This window comes from Aquarana catesbeiana, linkage group LG08 (genome assembly GCF_042186555.1).
Source record: "Aquarana catesbeiana isolate 2022-GZ linkage group LG08, ASM4218655v1, whole genome shotgun sequence".
NCBI lineage: Eukaryota > Metazoa > Chordata > Amphibia > Anura > Ranidae > Aquarana > Aquarana catesbeiana.
Genome location: NC_133331.1, coordinates 302,758,287 through 302,783,109, shown reverse-complemented (window position 1 = coordinate 302,783,109; position 24,823 = coordinate 302,758,287). Strand labels below are relative to the sequence as shown.

The 24,823-nt window shown below is 44.0% G+C and overlaps 1 protein-coding gene across 1 annotated transcript; it reads right to left on the bottom strand.

Moving 5' to 3' along the window:
* Positions 1–6,006: 6,006 nt before the first annotated feature.
* LOC141105034 (uncharacterized) lies at positions 6,007–12,518 on the bottom strand. The gene is made up of 6 exons (XM_073594828.1): positions 12,432–12,518; positions 12,294–12,356; positions 12,078–12,175; positions 11,812–11,955; positions 10,692–10,833; positions 6,007–9,050 (listed from the first exon to the last, which is right to left on the bottom strand). Exons 2-6 carry the CDS (start codon positions 12,322–12,324, stop codon positions 7,702–7,704), a joined length of 1,764 nt encoding a protein of 587 aa, XP_073450929.1. The 5' UTR covers positions 12,325–12,356; positions 12,432–12,518; the 3' UTR covers positions 6,007–7,701.
* Positions 12,519–24,823: the final 12,305 nt, after the last annotated feature.

The following is a 24,823-nucleotide window of genomic DNA, read 5'->3' as shown; positions in this document are numbered from 1 at the left end:
GGGATTTCAGAGACTTCTGTGCAAGTTTCTGCACTGATGTCAATAAAAATTGCACCCGAAGTCGCCAAATGGTAGTACAGAAACTACTTTTGGAAATTGCAGCGCCGCACCAATTAGAAAGGTGCAAATGCCACCAATTTGACATGTCAAATCGTACCAATGTGAACCAGGGCTGACACGTACAACACTGCCTATCCACCAGCTGAATCCATTACCTGCAATTCTCCACAGCTGTTATATTTAAAGATTCCACCTTTATCATTTACTTGCAGGTGTGCTAAAGAGATTTGTTTTTTTGGTGCACAAATACATATAGAAATGATAAGGTATAAAAGAAAGATATTGCCCTTCCCCAAAACCACCACCCCCAAAACTAATTAAAAAGAGAAAACAAAAAAACACAACAAACAAGCTCAATAATGTACTTTTTCTTTTACCAGCAGAAACAAAATTATGTACATTCATTTACTAGTGTCAAAAAAAATTCTACAGGATACATGGTGCTACATTTAACAAAACAGTTAGCAATTGGGTTTAAAGGGCCCTGCTCATAGGAGCTTACAATCTAAAATTTGTCTAAACCTTAGAGTGAACACAGCTTTACTTTCAGTGTATATAACGGGTAACATTTCATACTACAACTCACCCACCAGCCCACATAATTTTTATCTGCAAGATTATAGAAAACATCCTTAACAGTCATTATTCTTACAAAGCATTCCAACATATTAAAAAAGGCATATATTCAAAATATAACACCCACCACCAGCCCACAATCCACACACATACATAGTCCCATGTTCTGCTGGAAGCTGCATTTCTGTGTACATGATTAAGCAGTGAGATTAAAGAGTAGAAGGTCAGCACATGCTCCCAAACCATGTTTGCATGGTCAGACAGGAACAATACACACACAACATTGACAGCATGGCCACATAAATCCACTTTTGATGGAAAAATTGCACAAGAATTTCAGCAAACAGCCCTAGTTGGGCATTTGTCAATATGCACAATATCATTCCTCCTCTCCCACAAATCACAGTAAAAAACCTGGCCTTCTCAGGCCAAATAAACTCCCCCTACTGCAGCCCTTTATATAAGGTAGGTTGTATTGTTAGCACACTGACACACACAAAATAGAAGTACACGCCCACCAGTATCTTTCAGTTTGCCTCTTTATGTATGTCTAAAGTGATTGCACCTGATGAGCAGGAACACATAATACTATTTGCAACTGTGTTAGCCCTTGGCTATGTGCATCAAATCTCCAACTACAGGCCAAAGAACGAAGTCCATTTGCATGCACATAAACAAAGCAACAGTTTTCTAACCATACAGTCAGGTCCATAAATATTGGGACATCGACACAATTCTAATCTTTTTGGCTCTATACACCACCACAATGGATTTGAAATTAAATGAACAAGATGTGCTTTAACTGCAGACTTTCAGCTTTAATTTGAGGGTATTTCCATCCAAATCAGGTGAACAGTGTAGGAATGGGACGATTGGCTGCTCAGCTGTTCCATGGCCAGGTGTGTGTTATTCCCTCATTATCCCATTTACAAGGAGCAGATAAAAGGTCCAGAGTTCATTTCAAGTGTGCTATTTGCATTTGGAATCTGTTGCTGTCCACTCTCAATATGAGATCCAAAGAGCTGTCTCTATCAGTGAAGCAAGCCATCATTAGGCTGAAAAAACAAAACAAACCCATCAGAGAGATAGCAAAAACATTAGGTGTGGCCAAATCAACTGTTTGGAACATCCTTAAAAAGAAAGAATGCACCGGTGAGCTCAGCAACACCAAAAGACCCGGAAGACCACGGAAAACAACTGAAGAATTCTTTCCCTGGTGAAGAAAACACCCTTCACAACAGTTGGCCAGATCAAGAACACTCTCCAGGAGGTAGGTGTATGTGTGTCAAAGTCAACAATCAAGAGAAGACTTCACCAGAGTGAATACAGAGGGTTCACCACAAGATGTAAACCATTGGTGAGCCTCAAAAACAGAAAGGCCAGATTAGAGTTTGCCAAACAACATCTAAAAAAGCCTTCACAGTTCTGGTACAACATCCTATGGACAGATGAGACCAAGATCAACTTGTACCAGAGTGATGGGAAGAGAAGAGTATGGAGAAGGAAAGGAACTGCTCATGATCCAAAGCATACCACCTCATCAGTGAAGCATGGTGGTGGTAGTGTCATGGCGTGGGCATGTATGGCTGCCAATGGAACTGGTTCTCTTGTATTTATTGATGATGTGACTGCTGACAAAAGCAGCAGGATGAATTCTGAAGTGTTTCGGGCAATATTATCTGCTCATATTAAGCCAAATGCTTCAGAACTCATTGGACGGCGCTTCACAGTGCAGATGGACAATGACCCGAAGCATACTACGAAAGCAGCCAAAGAGTTTTTTAAGGGAAAGAAAGTGCAATGTTATGCAATGGCCAAGTCAATCACCTGACCTGAATCCTATTGAGCATGCATTTCACTTGCTGAAGACAAAACTGAAGGGAAAATGCCCCAAGAACAAGCAGGAACTGAAGACAGTTGCAGTAGAGGCCTGGCAGAGCATCACCAGGGATGAAACCCAGCGTCTGGTGATGTCTATTCGTTGAAGACTTCAGTCTGTAATTGACTGCAAAGGATTTGCAACCAAGTATTAAAAAGTGAAAGTTTGATGGATGATTGTTAATCTGTCCCATTACTTTTGTCCCTTAAAAAGTGGGAGGCACATATACAAACTATTGTAATTCCTACACCGTTCACTTGATTTGGATGTAAATACCCTCAAATTAAAGCTGAAAGTCTGCAGTTAAAGCACATCTTGTTTGTTTAATTTCAAATCCGTTGTGGTGGTGTATAGAGCCAAAAAGATTAGAATTGTGTCGATGTCCCAATATTTATGGACCTGACTGTATGTACCTGTGCAGTGTAAACCCTACAATTTTATATGTCCAAATCCCTGGGCATGATTAGTGCTAACAAACAGTAACATCAGTCCCTGGCTGCAATGAGCATCCAATCTAAAGTCCAAAACTAACTTTTTTACATTAGAGACTATGTCAAATTCTTTTCTTGCAAACTCCGAGACGTAGTTTCCTAGGCAGGGGGAGGATGTAGAACCCTCGTGTTTAGGCAGGGTTGCTATTAAATTTCGTTTGCCAGGCAGTAGTTATCCTGGTTAATTGTTAGAAGATCCACTGATTCCTCTCTAACTCTGCAATTGCTGTACCTTTTCTCTGTCACTAGGTGGCACTGTAGCTGGTGACATTAGAATGACAAGGGCTTAGCAAGGTCAGATCATGAATGGATGGGGTGTCTCAGCCAATTGGCAGGGGTCTCCTTAGTCCCTTGGCCTGCTTGAAGAGCCTATTTATTTGGGTGGAGTCAGGTGATCGGTGTTCTGTGCCACCTAGACTGCTGTCTGGGTGGACGTGTGTTATGTTGCCCCGGGCTGCTAGGCCGGAAGCCTGAGGCCTATTCCGGGGACATCTGGCTGCTAGGCTACCTGAGGGCCTAGCCAGGAGCAGGAAAAGCAATGCAGGGATGGGACTGCAGGATTGGAGTTTAACCGAGAGTAAAGTTTCAGCCAGACTGGGAACCAGTTGTAGTCAGAGGAAAAAGGGGAAGCTGTCGCCACAAAGGTGCCATCTACCTTGTTACCGGGGACCACCGTGAGTAAGCTGGAGCCAGTACCAGAGCAGTCTTTTCATCAGTGTGTGCCAAGCCAGGGACCTCGCAGGTCAGCAGGGGTGATGGTTGAGGAGTATCGGTGAGTGCCAAGCCAGGGACCCAGCAAGGAAGCGGGGGTGATGCTTGAGGAAGATACAGCGGATTAGAGGTGGAAGAGCTCAGGAGATCCAGTGGTGATTGGATCTGGAGGTCTAGTGAGAGACTGGGAGCTCAGTGAGTGAAGACCTACAGTGAGAGACTGTGGAGTAAGAGGAGAACGATTCTGCATTGTTAATAGTTGAATACAACTACTGTTAATAACTGTTATAAGATTTGTTGCCATAGGAGACAGTGGTCCTACCTATACAGAAGTGGTGTCCGGCTGGAGGCCTTCACCTGTATAGCTGTCTACCTATAGAAGTCTCAGAGTCTGCTAATTATCATTGCAGCTACTTAAGGGTGTCCTGGCCCTAACCCTCTTCCACAGTTCTTGTTCAGAGACAATAAATCTCTTTGCATTTAAAAAGTGTCTGGCATCCATAACATCATCTTGCATCACACCTACCCTACTCTAACCCACTCCACACAGAAGGATGTCAGCTCTCCCTGACTCTGGAAGTCACCATTAGGCCTTTAGGGGTCGGGGCCATGGCTATATTTTTAAGTGTAAATGTGATCCACATTTTTTTTTTTTAAAGGGACCATGTAAAAATAAAAAGTAAAATAAATAAGAATTTTTTTTTAAAGCTCCCCTTCCCACCGTGCTTATGCGCAGAAGCGAGCGTATACGTAAGTCGTGCCCACATATGTAAACTGTGTTCAAACCACACATGTGAGGTATCGCCACGATCATTCTAGTGAGAGCAATAATTCTCGCAAAAGACCTCCTCTGTGGTATCGCCACGATTATTAGAGTGAGAACAATAATTCTCGCAAAAGACCTCCTCTGTAACTCAAAACTGGTAACCTGTAGAAATTTTTAAATGTCGCCTATGGACATTTTTAAGTGTCAAAGTTTGTCGCCATTCCATGAGCGGGCACAATTTTGAAGCATGGCATGTTGGGTATCAATTTACAACTTACCCAGTTACAGAACAGTATTTGCGTCACTGTTCACGTGACTTTTTCAAAGGGTAAAAGTCACGTGAACAGTGACACAACGCATCAGGGAGAGCCGAGTGACGTCACTCTTGGTCGCGGCCAAGACCGGAAGTCCTCGAATACACTGCGCTGTTTGTTTTTAACTTGGAATGTAAGTTACTATGTCTAATAAAATTAATTTATGTGAAATGATACACTATGGAAGCCCTCTCTTTTCCTGCATGTAAATGAGCCTATTGCCCTGTGAGTGCGACTAAGCTAAGGAATGGTTTGGGAATCGATCGACCAGTGTGTGAATCTACAGAGAGGCTTATTGTCTTGCTACATGATGTGAGAGGCTGAGGAAATAGTGTGGCGCACATCGAATGATGGACACTCATCTGGATACCTTCATTTGCATTTTACCATTGATGATTCGAATTACACAGTGTGGATCTATTATTCGTGTGGACTTTTTTTTCACGCTTATGGGATTTGTTCACTTTGCTGTCTAAAGACATTGTTTAATGACTATTTGCACTTTTTGATTGCTATTTGCACGTCGATATTGCACGGTTATTTTGCACATTGAACTTTTCAAGTTTTTTTGCAGACATGTTTATGTTATTCTTTATTACATAAACTGTTTAGGTTTATTTGTTGCATAAATTTGTCACGGATGCAATATTTATCAGAATTTTCTGCATCGGTATGATATTTATGTTAATCAATGTACTTATGATTTGATTAGCATTAGCACTTTTGATTGTTATTTTGCAGGTTACCTTTATTTTTTTTTATTTTTTAGCACATGCCCTTTGAGAAGCAAGTTATTTAGTTGTTTATTATTCACTGGTTATTAGTAAGTGCCACATTACCTGCTATTTTTATCATTTATGTCTAGTGTGCGAACACCTTTATGTTGGCAGCTACTCTGATAGGCTTATACATTTTTTACCCCTTGTGGTTTGAGCATTAGTACCTCCTCTTTACATCCTAGCACAGACAGTCGCTGCTCTTGAGACAAACTGCTTACAGGTTGAACAGACAGTGGGTTTACAGAAGGCAGTGACCCATCAGGCTGGGAGGGTGGGAAATGGCTCCAGTGTAAAGAGTTGACCCAAGGAAAGCAGTGCAGTGGACTATGCAAAAGATGACAGCCACAGATAAGGTTGAAGCTTCTCTGGCAATGTCTGAGTGGATTGCATTAAGGGTGTCAGGAACCATGAATCAGACTGAGACAGAAAATGTAGTAAAAAAAAATTACACCTTTAATGTAATAGAAACAAATAGTACAGATCAGGAACATAGTCAAAACATAAGCCAGGGTTCAGAAGCCGAAACCGGTAATCAGATGATTCGGTAATCAGGAAGCCAGAGATCAGCATAGTCGGAAGCCACAGATCAGGATCAAGAACCAGAATTGACGTCAGCTGGGCAAAGTCTTTAAAAGGAACTTAGCAGAGACACTCAGGATATGTTGACTAAGGGCAAAGGCATGAAAGATATGAACAAGGCAGTTTAAATTGTCAAAAGGGGCTGGCAGTAGGCTGGACTGATGAGGCAGGTAATGGTAACCAAGTGAGCCACTGTGGAAACAATGAGTGGCTAGTAATTAACGGACAGCTTAGCAGCTTTAAGCACTGAGAAGAGAGTTTCTAGAAGCCCAGCCCTGACAAAGGGAAGGTCTGCCTGAGAAAGAATGGGTGGATGTACTGGCCCCTTTCCTGACTGCAGATCCTGAACTGGCGAATTGTGATTTGGTCTCAGAGTCAGCATGGGATTATAAATTGCTAAAGGCAGAAATACTAGCCAGGCTGGGAGTGACTGTTGCTTTGAGGGCGAGGTGAGTTCAAGGATGGTGCTTTAACAGGGCTAAGCCTGCCTGTGTGCAGCTGTATCATCTAATGCAGGGGGTCTCCAAACATTTCAAACAAAGGGCAAGTTTTATTGTCCTACAGACTTTAGGGGGCTGGATTGTGGCCGGCAGGAGCAGAAAATGTCCCAGGTCTGGCATCAGTGAGAATAAATATGGCCTCATGGTTGGTGGTCAATAGGAGGAGGAGTAGTGCCCCTATTAGTAGGAGGAATAGAATCCCATGATTGGTATTGGTGGAAGAAATAGTGCCCCATTGTTGGTGTCAGTGGGAGGAATAGTCCTCCAAGAGCTGGAGAAAGGCTTGCAAAGGGCCACATTTGTCCCTCAGGCCGCAGTTTGGAGCACCTATTCCAGGAGGTCAGGACTCTGTGCAGGCCAGTCAAGTTCCTCCACCCCAAACTCACTCATCCATGTCTTTATGGACCTTGCTTTGTTCACTGGTCCAAATCATTTGGTGGAGGGGGGATTATGGTGTTTGGTTGTTTTTCAGGGGTTGGGCTTGGCCCCTTAGTTCCAGTGAAGGAAACTCTTAAAGACATCAGCATACCACTCTTAACTCTTAAAGACATCAGCATTTTGGACAATTTCATGCTCCCAACTTTGTGGGAACAGTTTGGGGATGGCCCCTTCTTGTTCCAACATGACTGCCCACCAGTGCACAAAGCAAGGTCCATAAAGACATGGATGAGCGAGTTTGGGGTTGAGAAATTTGACTGGCCTGCACCTCAACCCCATGGAACACCTTTGGGATGAATTAGAGCGGCCACTGTGAGCCAAGCCTTCTCTCCAACATCAGTGCCTGACCTCACAAATATGCTTCTAGAAGAGTGGTCAAACATTCCCATAGACACACTCCTAAATCTTGTGGACAGCCTTCTGAGAAGAGTTGAAGCTGTTATAGCTGCAAAGGGTGGGCCAACTCAATATTGAACAGACATCCACCAGCCTCTCTGACCAGCTGCTTAATAAACAAGTACCCACCCTCTACTATTAACCCGCTCCTAAACCTGCACCAGGCTGACTCATCTACAACAAAGCTCTTCATACTATGACCCTCCAGATGTTCAGGTACTACAATTCCCACCATGCCTAGTCATGTCTGTGAATGTCAGAGTATTACAATGCCTCATGGGATGTGTAGTTCTGCAACAGCTGGAGGGCCGAAGTTTGGAGATCCCTGATCTACAACATAAATAAGGAAGCTCACTCATATGAATTCTGTGGTGTTGCAAAAGGTTTCCTTTCCTAGTGAAAGATTTCCCGCACTCTGAACACAAATAAGGGCGCTCGCCTATGTGAATTCTCTGATGTGTAACAAGATGTCCTTTCTGAGTGTAACATTTCCCGCACTTTGAACAGCAATAAGGACGTTCACCTGTGTAAATTCTCTGATGTTCAACGAGGTATCTTTTATCAGCAAAAGATTTCCCGCAGTCTGAACATGAATAAGGATGCTCACCTATGTGAATTCTCTGATGTGTAACAAGGACTCCTTTCTGCGTAAATGATTTCCCGCACTCTGAACACGAATAAGGACGTTCACCTGTGTGAATTCTCTGATGTTTAACAAGGACTCCTTTCTGAGTAAATAATTTTCCGCACTTTGAACATGAATAAGGACGCTCACCTGTGTGAACTCTTTGATGAGTAACAAGGTTTCTTTTCTGAATGAAAGATTTCCCGCACTCTGAACATGAATAGGGACGCTCACCTGTGTGAATTGTCTGATGTTTAACAAGGACTCCTTTCTGAGTAAATGATTTCCCGCACTTTGAACATGAATAAGGACGCTCACCTGTGTGAATTCTTTGATGAGTAACAAGGTCTCTTTTCTCAATGAAAGATTTCCCGCACTCTGAACACGGATAGGGACGCTCATCCATGTGAATTCTCTGGTGTCTAACAAGATAATCTTTTTCACTGAAGGATTTCCTGCACTCTGTACATGAATAAGGACGCTCACCCGTGTGAAGTTTCTGGTGTCTATAAAGATTGTCTTTCCGAGAGAAAAATTTCCCGCACTCTGAACATGAATAAGGACGTTCTCCTGTGTGAACTCTCTGGTGCTGAATAAGTTTTCCATTCTGAGTGAAACATTTCCCGCACTCTGAACATGAGAATGGATTTCTACCTCGGTGGTGTAAGGAAGATTCCTCGGGATTAGAAAGACCTGTTGATCGAACTGCAGTGTGAGATCTTACATGGATATTTGCAATCATAGTATGTGATTGATGAGAAGATTCCCTCTGATCAGAGGGATCCATTGATGTCTCCGGACAGGAAGGTCTGTAATGTATATTTTGTGTATTTGGATTTCCTCCTGGAGGATCCTGTGTGATGACATTATCTTCTGACTTACAATCAGCAGATAATAGAAGATGTCTCTCCGAGGAATTCCTGACATCACATCCATCTGTTGGAAAGAATTAAAAAAAATATAATAAATCTCAGTAGATGACAAATAACTGGAGTTTTAGTTCCTCCTCCCCGTCGGTGGAATAAGTGGAAATGCTGATCTCACAGCTGGGCTCCTGTCCTACCTCCAAAATAAATCAGAAAAGTCTTCACACCGAGTCCATATATGATCTGCTAATTCTATAATAATAAATAGCTATGACTAAGGCTTCATTAGCTAAAACACAGTAGTAGTTTCTTACTACTTTGGATTGGCTGGATTTTAAATTATGAAGAGTTTGCAAATCATATATGGACTCCAACCTGAGCCAGCAAGAAAAAAATAAAAAAGTCACATTGGTCTAACAGTCAACACATTCACAGAGCTTTGGCATGGAACTGGGTACAACTGTACCATGAAAATATGGGGAAAAAAACCTTCCTCCAAGAATTACAATGCTGGTGTCTTAGGGTGGCTCCATCCCTCCTCCATCAGTGTGGAGACAACCTAAGCTGTTAGTGCAATGGTTTATTAACCACTTCTTGCCCGTCATATAGCAGAATGACAACTGGAAAGTGGTTTAGTTATCCTGACTAGGCTTCATATGACGTCTAGCAGGATAAGCCGCGGGGGCAGGCAGCACGGTGATCGTTGGTCTGGTGTGTCAGTCTGACACATTGCATCTCCGAACTAGGTAAATAGCCTCTGACGTAGGCTCTTTACCATGTGATCAGCTGTGTCCAATCACAGCGTAAACAGGAAGAGCCGTTTATCGGCTTTTCCTCCACTTGCACTGACAGACGTGAGTAGAGGAGAGACGATCGGCTGCTCTCCTGACAGAGGGGTTCTGCTCTGATCGATTATAAGTGCAGACCCCCTGAGGATGCCCACCCGAATTGTACATTCTATTTCCTAGTTCTCCCCAATACACTGTAAAGTCCCTTCTCTTCCAAAGTAACACAGATGGTCACTCTTAAACAATAGGTTCTTTAGTGCAATGGTTCTCAACCTCAGTCCTCAAGTACCCTCAACGGGCCATGTTTTGGGAACTTCTCTTAGATAAAATAGCTCTTATCAATACCATGTCATTGATATTGATTTAAAGCAGCTGTGCAAAGTAAAGGAAAACCTGAAAACATGGCCCGTTGGGGGAACTTGAGTACTGAGGTTGAGAACCACTGCTTTAGTGAATAAAGTTATATTTACCGTTCTGTCCAGGTTCCATATAAGTACATTTGAGCAATATACAGAATCACAATTGCATTTCCACTCTCTCTCTATTAAAAATGTACCGGATTTGGCTGTGCGGCGTTGTTCATAACTAAGGGGAAACTCCACCACAAAGTTCAGTTCAGCTCTTTACAGTTTCCTCACTGATCACCTCCCATACAGGAACAGACCACGAGGTCTGATCCAGTTCAGAATCAGGAAGTGACACATGCAGGGGAAGGAACATCACAGCACCAAGTGTTAACTCTTACCACACCACACCTTCACTCTTTTGTAGACAAGCACATATTTAACCTTTTAGAACCTGCCTATAGGATGATGTGAAGATCTGATAATTATCTAAAATTTTTTACAAATTTTACTACAATCCTTATACTTAGAAGTAAAATGAGACTTTGACCTGTTTTTTCCACAATGTCTGTTACCTACCTGTGTCAAAAGGTAGAAAAATGTCCTCCTGTTCACTTTTCATAATCATCCCAACCTCCTCTGTGAATGGCTGATCACCCCCCACATACATCTCTACTTCTTCTTCTTTAACCTCAGATTTTATATTAATCCATTCTTCACCCTACACCAAAAATAATAGAAAACATCTATTAAAGTCAACTCAAGGCAGACACAAAGGACACATCATTTAGTATGTACCCGCCGTTGGAAGAACACAAGGATGAAGAGGACCCACGATGTGTCTGGGCATAAAGTAGATGTAAACCCAATGTCATCCTTTCTAAACTACTGCCATAGGGGTTATCTATAAGGATACACATGTCTCCTGCATGTATCTTTACCTGTCAAATGTCTCCCTTCTGTCTGTTATGAGACCCGAAAAACTGCATATTCTGTGGGTGAGTCTGTTGTCTAGAGCTCGGTGGGTGGAGTCATGATATCAGTAGACTCCCCGCCCACCTCTGCACTCCCCTTGTCAATATGCATTTTCTCCTATGTATTTCTTACACTGAACTTCTGCTATGATCTCTAACATCCAGTGAAAAGACAGGAAAGTAACCACATGACTTCAGCATGCCAAAAAATTATGCTGAGGTGTGGAACAGCCAATCCTTGCAGAGCTGCTGAAGAAAGGAGTAGGGATGGGAATTAAAAAATAATGCATTTCTTAGGCTAGTGCACAAGATATGTAAATCACCTGTCACTCACAGCAAGGGGGAGGATTTGACAAAGTTTTTCTCTGTTTGTCAAGATTTATCTCACTTAACAATAAAAGAGGATTGCTCAGAGCTGGATTAACTCTGTGTGGCAAGACTGGGCTCAAATGATAGGAAATCGTATACTCTACATTATGCCATAAAAAAAAAAAAAATTGGGTTTACATCCACTTTAAGACCCACAGAGGAAAGGAATGTATATTAAAAAATAAAAATGGGGGTGGAAAATGTAGGGCGCTCAAAGTAGCTAGAAACAGGGATGGGGGGGTGTGGGTAACAAAGGCTGCACTTCAGCTGGCAAAGTAAAACAAGAGACTACACAGAAGAACATCATCTCATGGCTTAGAATATATATTTAGGTCTAGATGCCCAGCCCCACCTACCTGATGATGGTGAGGGATGGTGTGATCCTCCTGTATGGAATCCCGGGAATAAAAAAGATCACCCTCTACCATAGACTGCTGATCCCCGGACTTCTCTTCTTTTTCTACTTTAACCTCAACTTTGATGCCTTTCAGTTGTTCACCCTAAACCCCAAATATGATAAAACAAATTTATAAAAGGAAACAAGAGATGAAATAGAAGATTTTTATCTCAAAGAGTAGAATTCTACAACATATCTGAGTTCTAATTGCTCAGTCCCACCTACCTGATGATGGTGGGGGATGGTGTGATCTTCCTGTGTAGAATCCCGGGAATACAGAGGACGGGGACATCTCCCTGGTGGGTTCCCATTACTGGATCCATCTGTAGGAAACACACACACAGTGACTGAATATATTGTTTCTATGTGTTTATCAGATGATGGGGGATCTAGGTGGATCCTCTGTACTGCTCTCTCCTTTACAATAAAGTCTCCTCTTACCCAGTGATGTGAGGGGCGGCTGATTCTCCATCGTGATGTCCTTGTAGAGATCCTAGTGTCCTTCTAAATAAATTAATATTATTACTTCCTCTGCTGCCAGTTCCAACAATGTTTTCTTTTTACTTCCTCACAACTCACCCCTCTCCCAGGACGTCCTTTTTAGACCCATACATCACTTCCTGTTCCTTACTTACACCACTTTCTGTGCATCTATCACTTCCTGTCTGCACCTGACATCAATTCCTCTCCAGATGTGTTTTCACTTCCTATGTCTGTACAATCACACTCTTCCTGTCTCCGTGTTCCACTCGATGTAATAGGAAAAGATCGCCATCTCTATATTTATTATGTATCTGTTTTACAATCCAGCAACTCCAGATGCATAGTTGGACAAATAGCTCAATATTCAAAATGTATCTGGTTTATAATTCAGAGGCTGTGGATGAACAATTAGATAAATGGTTCTATATTTAGGATGTATCTGGTCTATAAACCAGAGGCTATGGGTGGACAGTTGGATAAATGGCTCTATATTTAGGATGTATCTGGTCTATAAACCGGAGGCTCTGGGTGGACAGTTGGATAAATGGCTCTATATTTAGGATGTATCTGGTCTATAAATTAGAGGCTCTGGATGGACAGATTTTCTGGTCTTTAACCCTCCTTCATGCCTCAGCCTTTTCTGACATTTGTTGATTTTAAGTTAAAATCAGTATTTTTTGCTATTATGGGGTGTTTGTAGCAAATTCGAGTGCTGTGGAACGCCACATAATGTACTGCGAGATCGCAGTGCATTGACGTCTGATGATTGGCCAAAGCTTGCATCTGACCTGCATGCTTTGGCCAATCACAGCATGCTCTGCTGCGAGAGCCATAATTTGCCAAAGGCAGGGTGCCTTTGGCCAATCATGGCTCAGAGGGACTAAGTCCACGCCCCACGCTATGTTACATAGCAGCCATGTGTAGTGTGTGGGCGGAGATAGATTGAGTTAGATTAGTACTCCTGCAGTGGACTGGGGCAGACTGACGCTGGTTGAGACCCGTTTTGGTAGTGGAAAGTTTCTTGAGGATGCAGAGAAGTGTTTGCAGAGTGGGGATATGGCCGCCAGTGAAGGGCCCCTGTGCAATGCACAGACAATCGTCTGGGGGGATGTATTCACTCTGCAAAGACATTATCGGTTATGGGGGATGTACGCTCATGACTGTGTGTTTGATCAACACATAGGGAGGCTATAGCGTGTTCCTGCAGATAATCTCCCATCCTCAGGAATGGTGGTATAATCCGGGTATGCATTGTTCTCTGAACAATGCAGAATAAGGATTCACGCCAATGGTGAAAACGGCAGTCTTTGAGTGCGTTATGGTCGGGGACAGCATCCATGATTTCAAGGCCAGCCATGCTGCTTCCTTTGTCTTACTGGAGAGCATGGCTTACAGGTAAAGGGGGCAGGAAATCATACAAACTGCCCCTGCCCAGACACGCCCATAGACTCCCTTGGTCATTGTTCATTGGTTCAGATTTGGATAACTCCTCCTGTTTGAAGGAATGCCTGTGCTTGATTGGCCGATTGTGAGGCTAACAAGCTCTATTGTTATATAAATAAAGATTCCTCCCATTATCGGCAAGTCTGCCTGTGGAGCTAAGGATGTGAGGATGGTGGTCATGTCTGTTTACTCTGATTCCTCCTGTATTGATTTGTATTGTAAGTGTACTGTCTGCCCTCATGTTGTAAATTGCTGCGCAAACTGTTGGCGCTATATAAATCCTGTTTAATAATAATATTAATAATAATAAAAAATATGAGAAACAGGGTTGTACACATGCATTATACCAAAAGGCTGAAAGGGCGCTTTATTAGGAGACATGGATTACGCGCAGTGTATAGTGGAAGTTCCACGACAATATATACAGGGGATACTCGAAAAATTAGAATATCATACAAAAGTCCATTTATTTCACTAATGCAACTTAAAAGGTGAAACTAATATATGAGATAGACTCATTACATGCAAAGCAAGATAGTTCAAGCCATGATTTGTCATAATAAGGATGATTATGGCTTACAGCTCATGAAAACCCCAAATCCACAATCTCAGAAAATTAGAATATTGTGAAAAGGTACAATATTCTAGGCTCAAAGTGTCCCACTCTAATCAGCTAATTAAGCCATAACACCTGCAAAGGGTTCCTGAGCCTTTAAATGGTCTCTCAGTCTGGTTCAGTAGGAATCACAATCATGGGAAATACTGCTGACCTGACAGTTGCAGAAAACCATCATTGACACCCTCTATAAGGAGGGAAAGCCTCAAAAGGTAATTGCAAAAGAAGTTGGATGTTCCCAAAGTGCTGTATCAAAGCACATTAATAGAAAATTATGTGGAAGGGAAAAGTGTGGAAGAAAAAGGTGCACAAGCAGGGATGACCGCAGCCTGGAGAGTAGGGATGAGCCGAACACCCCCCCGGTTCGGTTCGCATCCAGAACATGCGAACGGACCAAAAGTTTGCGCAAACTTTCGAACACCGTTAAAGTCTATGGGACTCGAACGTGAAAAATCAAAAGTGCAAATTTAAAGGCTAATATGCAAGTTATTGTCCTAAAAAGGGTTTGGGGACCCGGGTCCTGCCCCAGGGGACATGTATCAATGCAAAAAAAGTTCTAAAAACGGACGTTTTTTCGGGAGCAGTGATTTTAATGATGCTTAAAGTGAAAAAATAAAAGTGAAATATTCCTTTAAATATCGTACCTGGGGGTGTCTATAGTATGCCTGTAAAGTGGTGCGTGTTTCCCATGTTTAGAATAGTCCCTGCACAAAATTACATTTCTAAAGGAATAAAAGTCACTTAAAACTGCTTGCGGCTGTAATGTAGTGTTGGGTCCCGGCAATATGGATGAAAATTATTGAGAAAAACGGCATGGGTAACCCCCCAGCCCATTACCAGGCCCTTTGGGTCTTGTATGGATATTAAGGGGAACCCTGCACCCGAATTAAAAAAAAAAAAGGCGTGGGGCTCCCAGGCCTTATATACTCTAAACAGCAGTATACAGGCGGTCCCAAGAAAAACAGGGACTGTAGGTTTGTTCTTAAGTTGAATCTGTTTGTAATTTGGAACTGGTACATTTTGTTAGTGTAGCTGCTGCCAAAAAATCTATTTTTAAGCTTTTTGGAAAACATAGGGAAGGGTTGTCACCCCCTGTAACATTTGTTTTGCTGTCTGTTCCCCTGTTCAGAAGATTTCAACTCACTTTCTGTCGGGCCATGCTGAGAAATGTTATATCAAGAAATGTAATTACATGCCCCTGTTGAACAGGGTCAGAAAAATTGGGCCTTTGGTGGTGGTGTGGTGGTGTTGCCACAACACTGTAAGCCCTCACAGTTACTCTTGGTGGGCGCAGGAACGGGCCCTGCTGTGAAATATTAGATGAAAAATTGTAATTACATGCCCCTGTTGAACAGGGGCAGAAAAATTGGGCCTTAGGCACTGGTGCTGGTGCCACAACACTGCAACCCCTCACAGATAATCTAGTTGAGCGCAGGAACAAGCCCTGCTGCAAAAATATTACGGCAAAAATTGTAATTACATGCCCCTGTTGAACAGGGGCAGAAAAATTGGGCCTTAGGCACTGGTGCTGGTGCCACAGCACTGCAACCCTTCAAAAATACTCTAGTTGAGCGCAGGAACAAGCCCTGTTGCAAAATATTACAGCAAAAATTGTAATTACACGCCCCTGTTGAACAGGGGCAGAAAAATTGGGCTTTAGGCACTGGTGCTGGTGCCACAACACTGAAACCCTTCAAAAATACTCTAGTTGAGCGCAGGAACAAGCCCTGTTGCAAAATATTACAGCAAAAATTGTAATTACACGCCCCTGTTGAACAGGGGCAGAAAAATTGGGCTTTAAGCACTGGTGCTGGTGCCACAACACTGAAACCCCTCACAGACACTCTAGTTGAGCACAAGAACAAGCCCTGCTGCAAAATATTACAGCAAAAATTGTAATTACACTGCCCTGTTAAACAGGGGCAAAAAAATTGGGCCTTAGCCACTGATGGTGGTGCCCAGAACCAAAAATGTTCTTACAAGCTATCAACATGAACATTGAGGAGGAATAGGATAGCATCAGCATAGGCAGTCTTGAAGGGATCTCACATTCATAAAAAATTATTCGGTTACATCAATATCAGGTGCTTGGTAGCTGGTGATTCAAGACTGATTCATTTTTATGAAGGTGAGCCGATCAACTGAGTCGGTGGACAGGCGCACTCTGTGATCGGTTACAAAGCCTCCAGCAGCACTGAATGTGCGTTCCGAAAGAACACTGGATGCAGGACAGGCCAGTAGCTCAATTGCATACTGTGCAAGCTCTGGCCAGTGATCCATCCCCAAGACCCAGTAACCCAGAGGATTTTCGGTTGGAAAGGTCTCCAAGTCGGATCTTGCCCCAAGGTATTCCTGCACCATGTAAATCAGACGATGGCGATGGTTGCTGGAACCGATCAGACCTTTGGGCTGTGGACTAAAAAATTGTCTGAACGCATCTGTCAGACGGCCACCTTCTCCACCGCTCCTTCTGTGACTGACCGAAGCCTCACCAACACATTGTCCAGGACCAGGAATTTGTAACCGCCCAGGCTCTGGAAACACGTTGCACAAACCTTTCTGAAAGGCCTCCCAAAGATGTTTCATCCTCTGCTCCCTCTGCGATGGCTGGATAAGTTCCGCAACCTTACCCTTGTAACGTGGATCACGGAGGGTTCCCAGCCAGCAATGATCCCTCTCCTTGATATCACGAATCCGAGGGTCCTTTCGCAGGCTTTTCAGGATCAGGGAGGCCGTGCAGCGTAGGTTTGCTGAGGCATTCGGTCCGGCGTCCTCTGGGTCACTAAGGATGACATGATCCGCAGCCACGTACAAGTCCATGGGTTTCTGGGGACTGTAAACGATCCCCTGAAGACTGCTGCTGAGTGCCAGGCTCCACCTCCATGCTGACACAATCCTCCTCCTCCTCTTCCTGTGTGATCGGCGGGCCTGCAGGAACACTGTCTGGAAAAAGGGGGCCTTGAGAGGTAAGGAAGTCCTCCTCTTCCTCCCTCTGTTCTGCCTCAAGTGCCCTGTCCATTATTCCACACAGTGTGTGCTCCAACAGGTAGACAAGAGGGACAGTATCACTGATGCATGTACTGTCACTGCTCACCATCCTCGTGGCCTCCACAAATGGTGACAGGACAGTGCATGCATCCTTGATCATGAACCACTGGCATGACGTAAAAAAGCCAAGCTCCCCTGACCCTGTCCTGGTGCCATAGTCACACAGGTACTCATTGATGGCCGTCTGCTGCATGTGCAGCCGCTGCAGCATGGCCAATCTTGAGTTCCATCTGGTGGGCATGTCACAGATTAGGCAGTTCTTGGGCAGGTTGTATTCCTTTTGGAGGTCAGCCAGCTGAGCACTGGCATTGTATGACCGGCGGAAATGCACACAGACTTTCCTGGCCTGCCTCAGGAGATCCTGTAAGCCCGGGTACCTGCACAAGAACCGCTGCACCACCAAATTAAGTACGTGAGCCAAACAGGGCACATGGGTCAAGTATCCCTGTCGGAGGGCAGAGAGGAGGTGGGTGCTATTGTCACAAACCACCATTCCTAGCTGAAACTGGCATGGCGTCAACCACCTCTGAGCCTGCCCCTGCAGAGCTGACAGAATCTCTGCCCCAATGTGGCTCCTGTACCCTAAGCACACCAGCTCAAGCACTGCATAGCATCTTTTTGCCTGAGTGCTTGCATAGCCCCTTGAATGCCTACGGAGCACCACTGGTTCCGAGGACAAACCTATAGAGGAAGAGGCCATGGAGGAAGAAGAAGAGGAGGGGGTGTAGGAGAGAGGTGTGTCAGAATCTCCACTAGTAGCATTTTGGAGGCGTGGTGGCAGAACAAGCTCCAACAATACTGCACCCTGTCCTGCATCCTTTCCAGCTGCCAGCAGAGTCACCCAGTGCGCCGTGAAAGATAGGTAACATCCCTGTCCATGCCTGCTGGACCATGAGTCAGTGGTAATATGCACCACTGACCGCCCTGTCCAGCGAGGCCAAGACATTGCCTTCCACATACTGGTAGAGCCGGAATTGCCTTCCATTAAAAAAGTGTCATTTGGGAACCTGCCACTGAGGTACCGCACATTCCACAAATTCACGAAAGGGGGCAGAGTCTACCAGCTGAAAAGGCAGCAGTTGAAGTGCTAGCAACTTAGCCAAGCTAGCATTCAGCCACTGGGCATGTGGATGGCTGGGACCGAATTTCTTTCACCGGTTTAGAAACTGGGGTAGGGAAATTTGCTTGCTACAATCGGACGTTGGTGTAGCAATAGTAGATTGCCCGTAAGTACTTGACACACCTAATTCTACACCTTCATTCCTCTCAGTGAAGGTTTCTGAGAGAACTGAAGGTATAGTGGGGTTGGAGATCCCAGCTAATGAGGAGCAAGGAGAGGTCCGCCTTGTTCTTTGGTGTGCGTCTTTTAAGTACGCTTGCCATCGGACTGCATGGGAGTTCGACATATGTCTGGTCAAGCATGTGGTGCCCAAGCGGCTGCTGTTTTGGCCACGCTTGATACACTTCAGACATATGTTGCAAACAGCAATGATGTGATCTGCTGCACACGTCTCAAAAAAGGCCCACACAAAAGAACTTTTGGAAAACTGTGCAGAGTCAGCAGCACCCTGCACATGCGGAGCTCTGCGGTGTCATGCAGTTGGTTGGCTGCCCTTAAGCTGGCCCCTGGAGGGCATCCTGCCTCATTGGATATGTGCCTCCTCCTCCTCCTGTCTCCTATCAGGCACCCACGTAGAGTCAGTGACCTCATCATCCCCTTCCTCCTCATCACTGAAGCAAACCTGGCAGTATGCTGCAGCTGGGGGAACCTGACTGCCAGTTTCTTGTCTTTTTTGGGCACCCACTCTCTCTGGGCTCACGTTACTGCCTTCCTCAAGCTGGGAACCATCATCGGAGCCTTCCAAATGCTGTGCATCCTCCTGCAGCATGTACCCAACACTGTGGTCGAACAGTTTGAGGGACTCCTCCGTGCATGATGGTGGGGTTAGGGAAGGACTAACTGATGACCAGGAGCCGATAGAATAGGCCGCTTTGGCAGCTACATTGGCAGCCAAAGTACTCTGAGCCTGGGTGACAGAGGATGAGGACAGCTTGGTCATCCACTCTACCAACTCTTCTGCATGTTGTGGCTTAACACGGCCAGCGGCCGAAAAAAAGGACCAGCGTGCCCCATGGCCACGTGTTGAGGATGCACCGTGTCCATGACCAGCATTGTTGGCTGTAGACACAGAGCCTGCTTGCCCTCTTTTAGTGGCCTGTGAGCATCTGCCTCGGCTTGTTGGCCTTCCAGACATACTGTATTTGATGTATTTGTAATGTATTTGAATAGGTACACCAGGAATGGCCTGCAGTGAGATGTAGCTGCACAAAGCTGGGATGTATATATATATATATATATATATATATATATATATATATATACTGAATATACTGCAGCTAACTGAATCAACTGCCTGCCTGTAGTATATTAGGAACAGAACAACAAGAATGGTCTGCAGTGAGAACTAGCTAAACTGGATACAGTATACTGAATATACTGCAGCTAACTGAATCAACTGCCTGCCTGTAGTATATTAGGAACAGAACAACAAGAATGGTCTGCAGTGAGAACTAGCTAAACTGGATACAGTATACTGAATATACTGCAGCTAACTGAATCAACTGCCTGCCTGTAGTATATTAGGAACAGAACAACAGGAATGGTCTGCAGTGAGATCTAGCTGCGCAGGATACAGTACTGAATATACTGCAGCTAACTGAATCAACTGCCTGCCTGTACTATATTAGGAACAGAACAACAGCAACGGTCTGCAGTGAGATCTAGCTACACAGGATACAGTAATGAATATACTGCAGCTAACTGAATCAACCGCCTGCCTGTAGTATATTAGGAAGAGGACAACAGGAATGGTCTGCAGTGAGATCTAGCTTCACAGGATACAGTAATGAATATACTGCAGCTAACTGAATCAACCGCCTGCCTGTAGTATATTAGGAAGAGGACAACAGGAATGGTCTGCAGTGAGATCTAGCTTCACAGGATACAGTACTGAATATACTGCAGCTAACTGAATCAACTGCCTGCCTGTAGTATATTAGGAAGAAAACAACAGGAACGGTCTGCAGTGAGATCTAGCTGCAAAGGATACCGTACTGAATATACTGCAGCTAACTGAATCAACTACCTCCCTGTAGTATATTAGGAAGAGAACAACAGGAATGGTCTGCAGTGAGATCTAGCTGCACAGGATACAGTACTGAATATACTGCAGCTAACTGAATCAACTGCCTGCCTGTAGTATATTAGGAAGAGAACAACAGGAACGGTCTGCAGTGAGATCTAGCTGCACAGGATACAGTACTGAATATACTGCAGGTAACTGAATCAACTGTCTGCCTGTAGTATATTAGGAAGAGAACAGGAACGGTCTGCAGTGAGATCTAGCTGCACAGGATACAGTACTGAATATACTGCAGCTAACTGAATCAACTGCCTGCCTGTAGTATATTAGGAAGAGAACAACAGGAACGGTCTGCAGTGAGATCTAGCTGCACAGGATACAGTAATGAATATACTGCAGCTAACTGAATCAACTGCCTGCCTGTAGTATATTATGAAGAGAACAGGAACGGTCTGCAGTGAGATCTAGCTGCACAGGATACAGTACTGAATATACTGCAGCTAACTGAATCAACTGCCTGCCTGTAGTATATTAGGAACACACAACAGGGATGGTCTGCAGTGAGATCTAGCTCCACGGGATACAGTACTGAATATGCAGCTAACTGAATTAACTGCCTGCCTGTAGTATATTAGGAACAGAACAACAGTAATGGTCTGCAGTGAGATCTAGCTGCACAGGATACAGTACTGAATATACTGCAGCTAACTGAATCAACTACCTGCCTGTAGTATATTAGGAAGAGAACAGGAATGGTCTGCAGTGAGATCTAGCTGCACAGGATACAGTACTGAATATACTGCAGCTAACTGAAACAACTGCCTGCCTGTAGTATATTATGAAGAGAACAAGAACGGTCTGCAGTGAGATCTAGCTGCACAGGATACAGTATTGAATATACTAAAGCTAACTGAATCAGTAGTATATTAGGAAGAGAAAAACAGGAACGGTCTGCAGTGAGATCTAGCTGCACAGGATACAGTATACTGAATATACTGCAGCTAACTGAATCAACTGCCTGCCTGTAGTATATTAGGAACAGAACAACAGGAATGGTCTGCAGTGAGATCTAGCTTCACAGGATACAGTACTGAATACACTGCAGCTAACGGAATCAACTGCCTGCCTGTAGTATATTAGGAAGAAAACAACAGGAACAGTCTGCAGTGAGATCTAGCTGCAAAGGATACAGTACTGAATATACTGCAGCTAACTGAATCAACTATCTGCCTGTAGTATATTAGAAAGAGAACAACAGGAACGGTCTGCAGTGAGATCTAGCTAAACTGGATACAGTATATTGAATATACTGCAGCTAACTGAATCAACTGCCTGCCTGTAGTATATTAGGAACAGAACAACAGGAATGGTCTGCAGTGAGATCTAGCTGGACAGGATACAGTACTGAATATATTGGAGCTAACTGAATCAACTGCCTGCCTGTAGAATATTAGGAAGAGAACAGGAACGGTCTGCAGTGAGATTTGCTGCACAGGATACAGTACTGAATATACTGCAGCTAACTGAATCAACTGCCTGCCTGTAGTATATTAGGAACAGAACAACAGGAATGGTCTGCAGTGAGATCTAGCTGGACAGGATACAGTACTGAATATACTGCAGCTAACTGAATCAACTGTCTGCCTGTGGTATATTAGGAAGAGAACAACAGGAATGGTCTGCAGTGAGGTCTAGCTGCACAGGATACAGTACTGAATATACTGCAGCTAACTGAATCAACTGCCTGCCTGTAATATATTAGGAAGAGAACAGGAATGGTCTGCAGTGAGATTTGCTGCACAGGATACAGTACTGAATATACTGCAGCTAACTGAATCAACTGCCTGCCTGTAGTATATTAGGAACAGAACAACAGGAATGGTCTGCAGTGAGATCTAGCTGGACAGGATACAGTACTGAATATGCTGCAGCTAACTGAATCAACTGTCTGCCTGTGGTATATTAGGAAGAGAACAACAGGAATGGTCTGCAGTGAGGTCTAGCTGGACAGGATACAGTACTGAATATACTGCAGCTATCTGAATCATCTGCCTGCCTGTAGTATATTAGGAAGAGGACAACAGGAATGGTCTGCAGTGAAATATAGCTAAACTGGATACAGTATACTGAATATACTGCAGCTAACTGAATCAACTGCCTGCCTGTAGTATATTAGGAAGAGAAAAACAGGAACGGTCTGCAGTGAGATCTAGCTGCACGGGATACAGTACTGAATATATTGCAGCTAACTGAATCAACTGCCTGCCTGTAGTATATTAGGAAGAGAACAACAGGAACGGTCTGCAGTGAGATCTAGCTGCACAGGATACAGTACTGAATATACTGTAGCTAACTGAATCATCTGCCTGCCTGTAGTATATTAGGAAGAGAACAGGAACGGTCTGCAGTGAGATCTTGCTGCATAGGATACAGTACTGAATATACTGCAGCTAACTGAATCAACTGCCTGCCTGTAGTATATTAGGAAGAGAACAACAGGAACAGTCTGCAGTGAGGTCTAGCTGCACAGGATACAGTAATGAATATACTGCAGCTAACTGAATCAACTGCCTGCCTGTAGTATATTAGGAACAGAACAACGGGAATGGTCTGCAGTGAGATCTAGCTGGACAGGATACAGTACTAAATATACTGCAGCTAACTGAATCAACTGCCTGCCTGTAGTATTTTAGGAAGAGGACAACAGGAATGGTCTGCAGTGAGATCTAGCTAAACTGGATACAGTATACATAATTTACTGCAGCTAACTGAATCAACTGCCTGCCTGTAGTATATTAGGAAGAGAATAACAGGAACGGTCTGCAGTGAGATCTAGCTGCACAGGATACAGTACTGAATATACTGCAGCTAACTGAATCAACTGTCTGCCTGTAGTTTTTTAGGAAGAGAACAAGAACGGTCTGCAGTGAGATCTAGCTTCACAGGATACAGTATACTGAATATACTGCAGCTAACTGAATCAACTGCCTGCCTGTAGTATATTAGGAAGAGAACAACAGGAACGGCCTGCAGTGAGATCTAGCTGCACAGGATACAGTACTGAATATACTGCAGCTAACTGAATCAACTGCCTGCCTGTGGTATATTAGGAAGAGAACAACAGGAATGGTCTGCAGTGAGGTCTAGCTGCACAGGATACAGTACTGAATATACTGCAGATAACTGAATCAACTGCCTGCCTGTAGTATATTAGGAAGAGAACAGGAACGGTATGCAGTGAGATCTAGCTGCACAGGATAAAGTACTGAATATACTGCAGCTAACTGAATCAACTGCCTGAATGTAGTATATTAGGAAGAGAACAACAGGAACGGTCTGCAGTGAGATCTAGCTGCACAGGATACAGTACTGAATATACTGCAGCTAACTGAATCAACTGCCTGCCTGTAGTATATTAGGAAGAGAACAGGAATAGTCTGCAGTGAGATTTAGCTGCACAGGATACAGTATTGAATATACTGCAGCTAACTGAATCAACTACCTGCCTGTAATATATTAGGAACAGGAACGGTATGCAAGTGAGATCTAGGTAAACTGGACACAGTATACTGAATATATATATATATATAGCCTGGAATGTATATATATATATATATATATATACTAAATATACTGAAGCTAACTGAATCAATCTATCTAAATAAAATGAAATGACACGCTCTCTCTCTCTCTCAATGTCGGAACACACTACAGAAGGCCGACATGCAGGCGGCATTATATAGTGTGGGGCTTGTGCTTAATCCCCGAGCCATAATTGGCCAAAGGCACCCTGCCTTTGGCCAATTATGGCTCTCTTCACTGACTGCACTGTGATTGGCCAAAGCATGCGGGTCATAGTGCATGCTTGGCCAATCATCAGCCAGCAATGCACTGCGATGACGCAGTGCATTATGGGCCGTGACGCGCCACTCGAATTTGGCACGAACGGCCCATAATGTTTGATCTTCGAACAATCGAACAGCCGATGTTCGAGTTGAACTCATGTTCGACTCGAACTGGAAGCTCATCCATACTGGAGAGTATTGTCAGGAAAAGGCCATTCAAAAGTGTTGGGGACTTTCACAAGGAGTGGACTGAGGCTGGAGTCAGTGCATCAAGAGCCACCACACACAGACGGATCCTGGACACGGGCTTCAAATGTCGTATTCCTCTTGTCAAGCCACTCCTGAACAACAAACAACGTCAGAAGCGTCTTACCTGGGCTAAAGAAAAACAGA